The following is an 11,892-nucleotide window of genomic DNA, read 5'->3' as shown; positions in this document are numbered from 1 at the left end:
CCCTTCAAACCAGCGTCATTCGTCAACGTTTCGTTACGTTTAGACTTGAAAGGTATCCAAGGTAGTCATCAGGCCGCAGTTATTTAAAAGGTGGATAACGCTATCCACCGGATAAATTACTTATAATCCACTGGATAGCGCAATTGGTTTCGATATTACTTATCCACTGGATAGTGACAGGAGCCCATTACTAGGAGCCTCCATATGCAGTCGATCTTTGAGTCAACCTTTGTGCGTATCTTTCTATTTTTGGAACGAAACCTTGAGCAGGACACTCGCATTTACATCAATTTGCACGATTTAAATACAGCTTTATTGCTTTATTTGTCTTCGTTAGACAATGACTTTACTCTGATTGGCCTTTTAAAACAATGTGTGCAGAGCTGAGGAACTCGCGGCGTTCTACAAATAGGAAGATACGCGCAAAGGTTGATTCATAAGGACGTGTATGAGAGAGGTAAGCTCCTACTCATGGGCTCCTGATAGTGATTTATCCGGCCGATAGCGCTATCCATCGTTTGAAAAACTGGGGCCAGATTGCCGAACCTCAGATAGGGAACAAAAAAAAAAACACTGGCCTTTTTTTATCCTTAAGCAGTGATAGAAAGTGTGTTTTTCCATTTTAATGTTTCTGGCCGGACGGAGGACAAGAATATATGGATTCCACACTGACAACATTGGAGGGCCTGTGGCTCGATGTCCCACCCCTCGTTAACCGAGCACACAAATTGATGTTTTTCTCTTGTTTTATCTTGAAAGGGTTTTCATCAGAAGCTTAACTGTAACCCTTGGTAAATGTCCATAAATTGGCAAGACGAGATAAGAAACAGCGCATTGAGTATTTTTCCTTTTAATGCTTTAAAATACGGCACAAGGCCCAGGATAAACTTAAAATATCATATACATCACATATAGACCTTATTCCAAAATGGCCGTCATTTAAATATTCTTTTGTTTTTATTCAAATTAGCCCTTGATGCCTCGTTCTTGAGCTGAAAATTCAAAAGAATATTTTGCATTGAATGAGGCATGAAGTATTATATACAAAAATATGTTGCTATGCATAGCATAGCATAGGAAGAAGCTATGCACAGCATAGCATAGGAAGAAGTTAAAAAAGTCCTGTCTTGTTACAAAAGCAGAACGTTTAGAGTTCTTTATTTAATAGTTTCAGTTGTAACCGGCCAAAAGCATCACTAGCTGTTGCAGTGATTTTTATTTACTCGTTAAATTTGGGGGGCTCTCAGGGAGCTACAAATTTAATTTAGTACAAAATTTTCCCTTCTGGGGTCCTTTTTTAGAGGACATTTTTTTCCCTGTAAAAGAGAAAAATATTACAATTCAAAAAACAATTTAAAAATGAGAAAATGCAAACAAATACCATAAAAATTCAGTTGGTATTTTTGTACATTTTGTTTTCAATAATATTATTGTTTCTTTTTTCTAAGCTGTAACTTCAACCACAGAAAAAGGCAGTACAGTTACCTTGTTAAAAAGACAGCAATTGCTACAATCTTTGTCAAAAGTGCTGGGACATTTCATCATTACTAAAGGATAATCAACCCCTCTTGCCAAGTCAACTCCCCCTGAGGGTGCATTAGATCTCCCCATTAAGTCAGCAATGAATTCTGGGATTGCAGCACTGATTACAAGTTTTTAGGCATAAATCTTTACCATTGTGGGAGCAACCTAAGAAGTGTACCATTTTAGCATTTAGGTGCCCCCGAGCCAGTGACTTTTGACAAAGATTGTAATTGTCATAAGATGCAATTTTCAAAAGGCCATTTCCGAGTTCATGTCTGCCTCCTCTTCAGAGCGAGTCTAGGTGCAAAGTTTTTCTTTTATGAAAATTAGTTTTCATTCATATTTAAAGTAGAAGTAATTAGCATTACAACAACTTCACACTTGGACTTGCTTTGAAGAGGAAGCAGACATGAACTTTGCATGTTCTTTGTATGCACTGCATGCTCTACAGTCTCAACAAAACTTTACATTTATGCAATGGATGAAGATTTGCAAGAAATTTTCCATTCGTAAACAATCCATTCCTTAATTATAGCCACCACATCATCCCTTTCCATTTCCTCCATAATTTCTTGGAACATCCCAATACAACTGCCCTCTTTGCTATCAAATTTTTGAATCATTGAAAGGGTAGGATTCCTCTCCTGGCCTAAAACTGACACTTCATCTTTGTCCAGACCAATCTTTTCACCAAGCAAACGGTAATCATCCCAAAAACATTCCCTTCTTTGATTAAGTTTGTTACAAATGTTGCGATAAAACGGCATAATTGGAATTTTTGATAGGCGCCAACTCAAAAGTTTTTTCTGAAAGTCTGTTGGAACTGATTCAATGTTGTCTGATGAAAAGCAATGAAGACCTGTTGTGGATGTGCATTGATCAGTCTTGAAAGGCAGAAAAGAAGATGAATTCAGCCTTTTGTGATTTCTGTCTCCTGTAATTAAAAGGAAAACAACTGTGAATAACTTACTCCATGTGAATCTTTTTGTATCAAATGCATAAAATCTCAATAACTAACTAAATAACCTAAGACAAGCGAGCATGCCAGAGGTCTGTTTCTGGGGATTCAAATCCAGTTGCCAGTAAATCCCAAAATAAAGAGCTCAGGGCTAAAAATATACAATTAAGATAGGTTAGGTCAAGACCTAAGATTGGCATAAGTAAAGGGGTAAGAGCTCTTTTGGTGTATCTTGGTACTATTCCTTAATTTTACTCAACCAATATTGCTCCACTATTATCTACCAGATTTGGGAAGTGGTCATTAGAGCCGTACAATTTCTTCAAAATTACATAGATACATACTTTCCAATTGGGTGCCATCTTTCCCAGGATCAAGTGACTTTGTCGACTCTTGACATTGATCTGGCACAGAAACTAAAAGAAAGTAAATGTAATAATTTGTGGTTAGTCTTGTCTTGATTTAAGAGATATTAGATGATGGAGTAAAAGCCTTGAAGCAAGGCATTAATTATTATTACAGTAACTGGGACACATTTTGGGCTGCCATGCACCTGCAATCTCGATTCAAGCTTCCCTTACCATACTGTTTTCTTTTAATTTTAGGGCAAACTCTTCCAGAAATCATTCATGTTGGTTACTTTATTGTCATAGATTTATGTATTACTTGATAATTGTACTTATATATTTCTTTATTGTCTTGTACAATTTGTTTAAAAGTCTTTTTTTCCCATAGAAAAAAAAAGCTGTCTTTTGTCACCTTTGAGAGACAGAGCTTGCATCAATGTTTTTGTGTACCTCTTAAATGGAAGTAGAAATCAGGATCTAACCCTAGAGCAACTCCTTTTAAGTTAAACTCTTGGCCACTGGCATAATTCAAACCAATTTTGAACAAAATTATGCCAGCCGTTCTTGTTACCAACTTCTTGTTGGTAACAGGAAGTAAATGCTGGGACAACAAAATTAATTAATGCCCATTGTAAAGTTTTGCTATTAAATGACAAGTGAATAATGTCATTGATCTCAATCATGAAAGCAATCCAAATCTATGTGGTACCACTTTAATTAATTTGCACCTATTTTTGATTGAAGGTTGATTGACAAGCATCAATTCCTTTAGCAATTTTGGCACAGTGTTTAACAGGATTGTTTTGCCCATACTGTTGGCTTGTATAAGATGGCTTGCATAAGATGCATTAACATGTATTGAGTGGCTTCACTGAATAACCTAAGTGCAATATGAACTATTTTGGGCCACATTAAAAGAAAAAAACTCTGTCTAAAAAATACATTGACACAATTTGAACTTTTTTTTTTGCTGCTTGATGTGAGAATTTACCCAAGAATGCCGAAGGTTTACCAGTAATTCATTCAGCTATAATTACTCTGAATCATGTTTGGTACACCTTTTGCATGTAAAATGTAATTTGTTTACCCATAGAACACCTTCACCTTAAGAGCGCTCAGGAGCTCATTCAACATGTGTCTGTGCATTACGGATCGAATTGGAATTTGGCAGTGTTGGTTTTTGATGAGAGGGGAAAACCGGAGTACACAGAGAAAAACCTCTTGGAGCAAGGAGAGGACAAACAACAAACTCAACCCACATAATTATCATATGCCGTCACCGGGAATTGGACCTGGGTCACATTGGTGGGACTGGCGAATTCTCTCCCCACTGTGCCACCCCTGTTCACAATTAAGAAATCATATGTTTTGAAACCCTTACCATATTTCTTCTTCCCGACCCTCTTGACCCTTCTATTGTCACTACATTTCATCACAGGGACAGGATGAATTTCGTGTTCTTGTTCCTTAATTACTCTTTTCTCAGTAACACAGCCTGGATGGGAGACTGATCTTATAAATTTGGGGACACCAGAAGCCTGATTGTCTTTGTAATGCACTTCAGCAGGAGCAGACAAGAGTCTCTGCAAGCATGGCCTCTTATCACTAAAAGGAACTTTTAAAACAGATAACATTATTAGAATTAACAAGGATTTGCAAGATGAATATAACTATTAAATTAATCAAATATTAGAAAACCAAAAAAGTCTCTTAGCTGCACATTTGACATACAGGTGCTGGTTGCTCGAAGCCTGGTTAGCCCTAAAAGTTGGTTAAGAGGTATCAAAACCTATAGGTTTCCGTGGTATTTAATTCTGGTTAGCACTAACAATGCTTCGAGTAACCCTGACCAGGTAAACAACATTATTGTATATATCATAATAAGTTTTGTACATTGTAAAACTCTATTAAAATTCTGGGAGGTAAGTGTTGCTAACAAAACAATCCAACAACAGCATGAAATGTTTCACAGTGTTCTCTGTAAGCTCTGCCGACCGGCAAAAATCGGCATCTAGTGGTCTCGGAAGCACCGGTTAATCACAGAGAATATATATATATATCAGGGGTTCTGATAATTATGGCAACAAATCACATAATATCACATAATTCATTAAAAATTGCAGAATTTGTACAAAATCACACAAGTTAACCAAAGAAAAGAGCCAAATCTCCCTTTTTCGGAAGTTCTCATTATCTCAAGCCATTTTAGCTTTCAAAAGACATCAAAATCTGGAAAGAACGAACGAACCAACAAACTGGCATTCTATGCATCACTTTACTTGTCGGGGAACTGGTGCTGGTTTTTGATAGTAAGCGACTGCTCATTGGAAACAATCCATTTCTCTAAATAAACCAATCGCAATCATTTAGATATTCTATGAAGATAATGTTGCATGAAAACTGCTGGATCATCGCTTGCAATACATAATTTTCCTTTACTTGAAATAAACACCCTCACAAATGAGTTTGTCGTTAAAACGCCTACCGCTTCTTCGCAGAAAAAAAATTGCACCATTTCGGCCAAAAACAGGGCAAGAGAGTACCCAAAGAAACGTTTCATGTTGACGATAGTCTGTTGTTTTGCTCAATTGGTTGATCATCTTCGAAAGTTTGTGGTAGACAACCAGCTCCTTGAAGCTGAGTCATGTGACACTAAATTGGCAAAATGAGCCATCTCTGATTTCAAATTGATCAAGAAGCTGGAAGCAACAAATGATCTATTTCAGATGTTTTCATCATTCCCTTGTGCTCAAATATGTTCTTGAACAGCAAGGAATGGATTGTGCTCCCCTTAGATACAAACAAACACAGTTAAATTACCTAAAACGAAATCGCATAATTTACCGCATAATAGACCTTTCTTGCCGCATAATGAGACTTGCAAGTGCTGCATAATTTCCAATTTTTTTTTGCACCCTATCAGAAGCCCTGAATTATATATTTTTAAGGGGGATAATAAATCTGTCGTATTTGTAAATCTCAACATGTTTGTGCCATGAATGAGTAAATTGTTGGTAGCCACAAGATAAAAACAAAAATTATTATATAGTAACAACATACTAAAATCTTTCTGGCTGATAACATTCATTCCAATAATGTCCGTCCAGTATTTGAAGTGGCATGTTTTAACATATAGCTTAAAAAAGAAGATCATATTTCTTTTCCTGGGAGGGGGAAATATTCTTTTAGACTTGCAGCCACACATGGACACCAATCTGTGAGCCCAGGTGAAGAAATGAAGCAAACAAAGCAACAATCGCTGTTCGCTGGCTGGAATAAATGACCCAAAGAAGACACAGAAAAAGGTAAATTTTATTTTTCTTTCATTCTGAGTTTAAGTTTTTGCTATTTATAGCTGCAGAAAACAAAATTAATTGTTTGCAGTTTGGATGCGAGCCGTCAAAGTAAATTCTTGTTGAACAAACTAGTATATCTAAACAATGCATAAATAAAAACATAAACATCCTATTTGAGAACTGGCTGTGCACAGTGTGTTCTTCAAGCTGTAGTTCAACTGCTTCAAAGATCTGTGAAATACGTCATTTGTGAAAGACAAGTAAAAACTGTTGAAATCATCCAAAACACGACTTCCCTGACGCTTAAGACATTGTCTTTAATTGCATTTTTTAGTAGTATCAATAATGTAAATTTTTATCTCACAGAGGAAACAGAAAGAAAAATTAAGACTGTTGTAAGTGCAGATTTCACTGAGCCTATAACATAAAATCCGGCAACAGGTTTTCAGTCATGGAAAACTGGCACCCGACTTTGATCGCTTTCAAAGACAATCATTTTAGTTTTGTTTCTGTATGTACTATGAGCTACAGTAGGCACTTCACGTTAATCACTTGACAACACTGGTCCATATATTTTTTGTTCGCTTTAAACGGAAATACCCACATCTAAGAGTATGCATTGCTTAACTTACAATTGCTGGGAAATTTGGTCAAGTACGAGAAGAGATTTATTAAAGTTGACCTTAATATACATATAGTATGTCTAATGGAAACATGATATAAAGCAAATGTGGGTAAATAAAGGTGCCATGCATCATCGTGGCTAAAATGCTTTCCCTGTTAGCTCAAAATGCACTGAAATGCACTTTTCAGTGGCCCCAAAATTTAATTTTTCCCAGGGGACTCCCCCCCCCCCCCCCACCAATGAGAGGAAAGTAGAGAACCGTAATGTTTCACCTTTACCTGGTTCATAGACCTTATTCATAAATGGCGGTCACATTTATAATTCTTTTGTCCACCTGCAAATTAGCCTACCAAGCCTCATTTTAGAGCAAGAATTCTTTTCAATTCACTGTAGGGTAGAATTATAAATTGACCGCCATTTATGAATACAGTCTATGGTAAGTAATGTTGAATGGTAAATAACTCTGAATACTGATCTTGCTTTGGATAAGGTTAAATTTTTTTTCCCACTGAGTTAGTTGCTCAAGGTGCCATACTCAATTGTAACAATTCTCATACATTAATTTACCTGAATTCAAGGATTCCATTTTGTCTGTGGCCTCTTCAACATTGATTTCAATCTCTTTCCAGGTGAATGTGTTTGCAGTGCTCCCCTGGAAGTGGTCACAAGTATCAACATCTGCTTCTGAGTCACGTACAGATAAAGATGAGCAACAAATGGAATGAAAAAAAAGTTTAACTTTGGCCTTTGTTTCTTTCCAGCCAAACTTTCTCGTCATCCAAGCAAGCACACTGAAGATGGCAATCATGATAGCTGCCAAAGGAATACACGTATATACTGGTACAAGAGAAAAGCCATTTTTTGCTCCCTCTTCGTGCAAGTGATCCTGATGTCCTGTGTTAGTAGGATGCTCGCAGATAGTTTTCTGACACTTTTGAGTTATTGGCAAGGCTGAATTTTCACACTGTTTTTCATGGTACTCGGAAATGTTTCTCCCACAACAATCACTACATGGATGACAAGTATTGTTTTCCCAGTAATAGCCTTTTTCACATGTCCCTGAGCAATTTGTTGTGTCTTCTTCAATACTACAGTATCCAATTTTTTTCTCGTGTTTCTTGCATTTCCTGCAGATCTTACAGGTGGAAGTATCATGGGTGTCCGAGTAAGTGATAGTTGGCTTGCATTGAACACATTCAATTGACTTGTTGAATGGGACGCTGGTGCCACATTGGACATTAAGTCCACTGCCAGGATTACACTCGGGACAATTCCAAGGGATCGAATGAGTTGCATTATAAACTCGTTCGACCTGATGCGGTTGGGGATTTTGCCTTTTGCAGCTCACGGCTGTGATCACTACAAACACCAAAGGAATCACCTGAAATTAAAAAAAATATATTTTCTTTATCAAAGAACAAGAGATAAATACTATGACAATGCTATACAACTATACTACACGTATAAACTAAACTATACTATTATCGTATCACTTGATATCAACAAGTTCACTGGTTCAGTATTCAACTTTTAGCTCCTGTTTATAAGTCGCTCAATTGTCAAATCTTAATTGCTAGTGGGTCCCTGGATTAAACTCGACGATTTTTGTGACTTGAATCTAAACTGATTTCCACTTCAGTCGTGACTACTCTGAGTAATTGTTTTGAGAGCTTAGTTAACAAATTATTGTTTCCTGACGCTAAAATGCCAAACGAAGCATATTTATGCTTTCGTGATTTTCATGATCACTGCACGTTCAAAACCTCGAAGATATGACTAAATGCAAGTTTGTAACCTTATAGCTAAAGCTGCCTTGAGTTTAAGTTTAAGAATAAAGTTGAAAAGTTTTGAATTTACTCTTAGAAAGTTGGGCATGATCTCCTCCGATTAAAGCCCGAAAGTGCATCCAAACAAATCAACTTCTTGATCCTATTTTCAACAAACTAAGGAAAACTCGCTTGAACTGATTAAGGTATATACGTAGTAAATGTTTCTGCAACGTACAAAGACGTCTACAACCTTCCATATGAACGAAATGTTAAACGCAGGCTTCATTGAAATTGTGCGTGGTTTGATGGGTCCGACAGATAGCACGATCACTGGATTGTCTGAAAAAAACATCGAACGTAATGAGCATTAAGGTTGGATCTGTCACACTTTAAAAAAAATACGATACTGTCCCAAATGAGAGGCACAAATGAGAGGCACAATTAACGAGCATAGTTTGATTTGCATTTAACCGGCGACCGGTAGTTGGCTCTTGATATTGATAGTGTTCGCGATCTTTCACGTCCCACAGGAATATTAAATGGCGGAGGGTTTTGAGACGGGACCTACGGTTAACAGCCCTTATTTATTCGAGAAGACTTGAAAGTTTTACCTTTTGCGGATATGATTACAAAGGCAGCACTTTCTCTCCAGTTATTTGAAGACCTGAACAAACGACCTTCTACGCTCAACCAACGTTAGCCTTGGAGAAGTTGGGACCACGTAAGCAAAAACAGCCTTAAGTCAAAAGTTAGCTTAGAGTAGTCAAAAGTTTTAGAGTAGTCAAAAGTTTGCCGAGTGCTGGACGAGGACTCCTGTTCGGTAAGCTTTAAGTCTAAAGGCCCCCCAAAACAAAACACCTTTCGTCGTAAGACAACTCCATTTCACAGCAAAAACTTACCGTTGGCTTTTGATGAAGATCCAAAAGTTCTTGAATCAAAAACAATGAGAAAAGTGCGAAAGGAGAACGTCACGTACAGATGTCTGCAAGCAATGAATGTGGCCGAATGCGTACGAAATGGTTTTTCAATAATTTAGTGTGATAGTGTGCTGATTTGGGGATTCCCCGAACATCTCCCTCTCTCCCTTTGATTGGCTTATTGGAAATACGTAAGAGCAAATCAAGTATTCCTATTGGCTCTCTTAGTGACTCTTATGGTTCATTCATTCGCAAACGCGCGCGAAATCATACATGACTCAACAACTTATATATATTGTTTTGGTATAATTACATTCCACATATGTATAAAAGAATAATAATTATTAATTTCATCGTCCTTGACAAAACGGCTTGCGGCCATTTTGAAAAAACCGCTTAGTCATTATCGCATAATAATCACCTCAAGTGCAACCACAGAGAATTTTCAATAATCATCTAAGTAATAAAACTAATACTACCCTGGTCCCAGTGGTTTTTCTTGTGCCGCAAAGACGAGTCACGAGGCGGCGAGAAGACAAAGAATTCAGAGTTCATTATGAAGTCCCCCGTAAGAGTTTGTGTACACAGAAAATCCAGTGAGTGGAAAGTGCTAGATCCAAACGCCTACTCAATAGCGCGGTTACATTCCTCCCTTAGGAATGTAGTTGTCACTTTTTTAGTCAGGAATTTATTGCTTAATTTATTCGTTCTCTTAGAAGTATTTAAGGCTTAATTTTAGTCATTTTCACTGTTGTCTCGATCAGTCATTTTCGCTTTGTGAGCAGATCTAGAAGTCTCGCTTCGTGCAGTTCAAGTGAATTTTGTAACTTTCTTCGCTTCGAGCAGTCAATTCAGTTACCAGCTCCTAACAAATAGTTTTTCGTCGAGACAGTTTACGATTAGTTCATTTTACTAAGAATGCTTGTGTATCTGTTTGTTTTCTAGTCTTAACGACTTTTCGCTTTTTACCACATGCATTGAGTTCCCGCCGTCATAGGCAGTTAGTACTAGGGAACTTAAGCAAACGCGTTTTTGAGACGCGCACGGCAACCGGAAGTGAGCTGTTTTCCCTTTTGACTGGTCTTCACGCAACCACATTTACATCGCCAAGTATCTTTTCTCTAGTAGAGATGACTAGTATAAAACTCTTGGGGACACCACTGTCCTGGGACGCAAAATGTTCCCTTCCGTTTGCCGTCCGCGTCTCAAAAACGCGCGTGCTTAAGCTCCCTAATATTAATGACCCGTACGGGAGACGGGGAGATCTGGGAGACTCCCGGATACTCTGGGAGAGTTGGCACGTATGCTTATGTCTTGTCCGTGGACATCTCTTGGTTATGCACCTATCAATGTTAAGCCCGGGGGGGGGGGGGGGGGGGAGGGGGCGGGGGGGCGGGCATGGGGTGGGGATTTTGACATTTTCTAAACTAATGAGTAAAATTCCCCACCCCTGTGACAAAATAATTGGCCAAAAGTATCAAAGGCCCCCACCCTGAGGCGAGTAAAAGTGGCCAGAAAATGAGAAAAATACCCTTTAGACCTTGCTGCCCACAATCAGAGTGCAATTTATGTACCACTCACCTTTCGTTCAGCCACCTCTCACAAACGTGAGAAGTTCATTTGAACTCCTTCTAGGTATTTTCCAAGATGGCAGAGTTATTTTCAGGCTAACTCGTTCCCAGGGCCTTTCCCTCACTACTTAGGGAGGGAAAAGCCTTGCGAACAACGTTGATTTCCAAGCCCTCTTCATTATCCAAGCTGGTGGCCATGTCAAATTCCCCACCCTGGGGATATGTTGAACTCCTTCTAGGTATTTTCCAAGATGGCAGAGTTATTTTCAGGCTAACTCGTTCCCAGGGCCTTTCCCTCACTACTTAGGGAGGGAAAAGCCTCACAGACCTCACAGTCAAAGCCCTGTGGGTAGCCTGACACCCTCCCCTCCACTGGGGCTTATTGATAGGTGCATTATTCCAGCACGTAACAAACAAGGGATAGGGAAAAACTGGCTGCTGCTTGGGGCAAAGGCCAAATACTACTAAATCCTGCTATCTTCAAATTTTTCTTTTCATTTACTTAATAATAATAATAATAATAATAATAATAATAATAATAATAATTTATTAGTTGTATAGCCCTATTTACATGTTGCTTTACACTGAATAAAAATTAAAACGTTGTATATCTAGTACATAAAATTTACAATAGAATTTAATATCCCTGGAATGTGCGAATATAATATATCTAAGTTAATGATTACTAAAAGCTTCATTAAATGGAAACGTTTTAATAGCTTTTTTAAATTTACCTAAACTCTTAATCAATCTTAATAGGCCATTTTTGAAAATATCACTATTCAGCTTGATAGCGAGGCTGAAAGGACAAAAGCGATAGAAACACAGAATGAATCTGAAAAAATATCTTCAATCACCCACTTTCCTTTGTCTTTGTCCTCTAAA

The 11,892-nt window shown here is 37.9% G+C and overlaps 2 protein-coding genes across 7 annotated transcripts in view; one reads left to right on the top strand and one right to left on the bottom strand.

The window, feature by feature from the left end:
- Positions 1–721: 721 nt before the first annotated feature.
- The window catches only part of LOC137993125 (uncharacterized), a 34,768-nt gene continuing 23,597 nt past the window's right edge, over positions 722–11,892 (bottom strand). Inside the window, exons 1-6 of one of the 6 annotated variants that reach the window (XM_068838805.1) lie at positions 9,419–9,494; positions 8,755–8,858; positions 7,318–8,131; positions 4,211–4,444; positions 2,827–2,898; positions 723–2,458 (exon numbers count right to left, since the gene is read on the bottom strand). In XM_068838805.1, coding sequence (XP_068694906.1) covers positions 1,995–2,458; positions 2,827–2,898; positions 4,211–4,444; positions 7,318–8,131; positions 8,755–8,805 — 1,635 coding nt within the window. In that variant the 5' untranslated portion in view covers positions 8,806–8,858; positions 9,419–9,494 and the 3' untranslated portion in view covers positions 723–1,994. Of the gene's footprint in view, positions 2,459–2,826; positions 2,899–4,210; positions 4,445–7,317; positions 8,132–8,754; positions 8,859–9,418; positions 9,542–11,892 lie in introns of those variants that run through there. The other 5 variants (XM_068838801.1, XM_068838803.1, XM_068838802.1 and 2 more) reach the window with 5 other exon arrangements.
- The window catches only part of LOC137993124 (uncharacterized), a 10,940-nt gene continuing 8,954 nt past the window's right edge, over positions 9,907–11,892 (top strand). Inside the window, exon 1 of the mRNA XM_068838800.1 lies at positions 9,907–10,032. The gene's annotated coding sequence lies outside the window, so the exon portion shown is untranslated. The remainder of the gene's footprint in view (positions 10,033–11,892) is intronic.

This window comes from Montipora foliosa, chromosome 2 (genome assembly GCF_036669935.1).
Source record: "Montipora foliosa isolate CH-2021 chromosome 2, ASM3666993v2, whole genome shotgun sequence".
In the NCBI taxonomy this organism is placed as follows: Eukaryota; Metazoa; Cnidaria; class Anthozoa; order Scleractinia; family Acroporidae; genus Montipora; species Montipora foliosa.
Note: the sequence above shows the minus strand (reverse complement) of the source record. Positions and strands in the feature narration are given on the sequence as shown.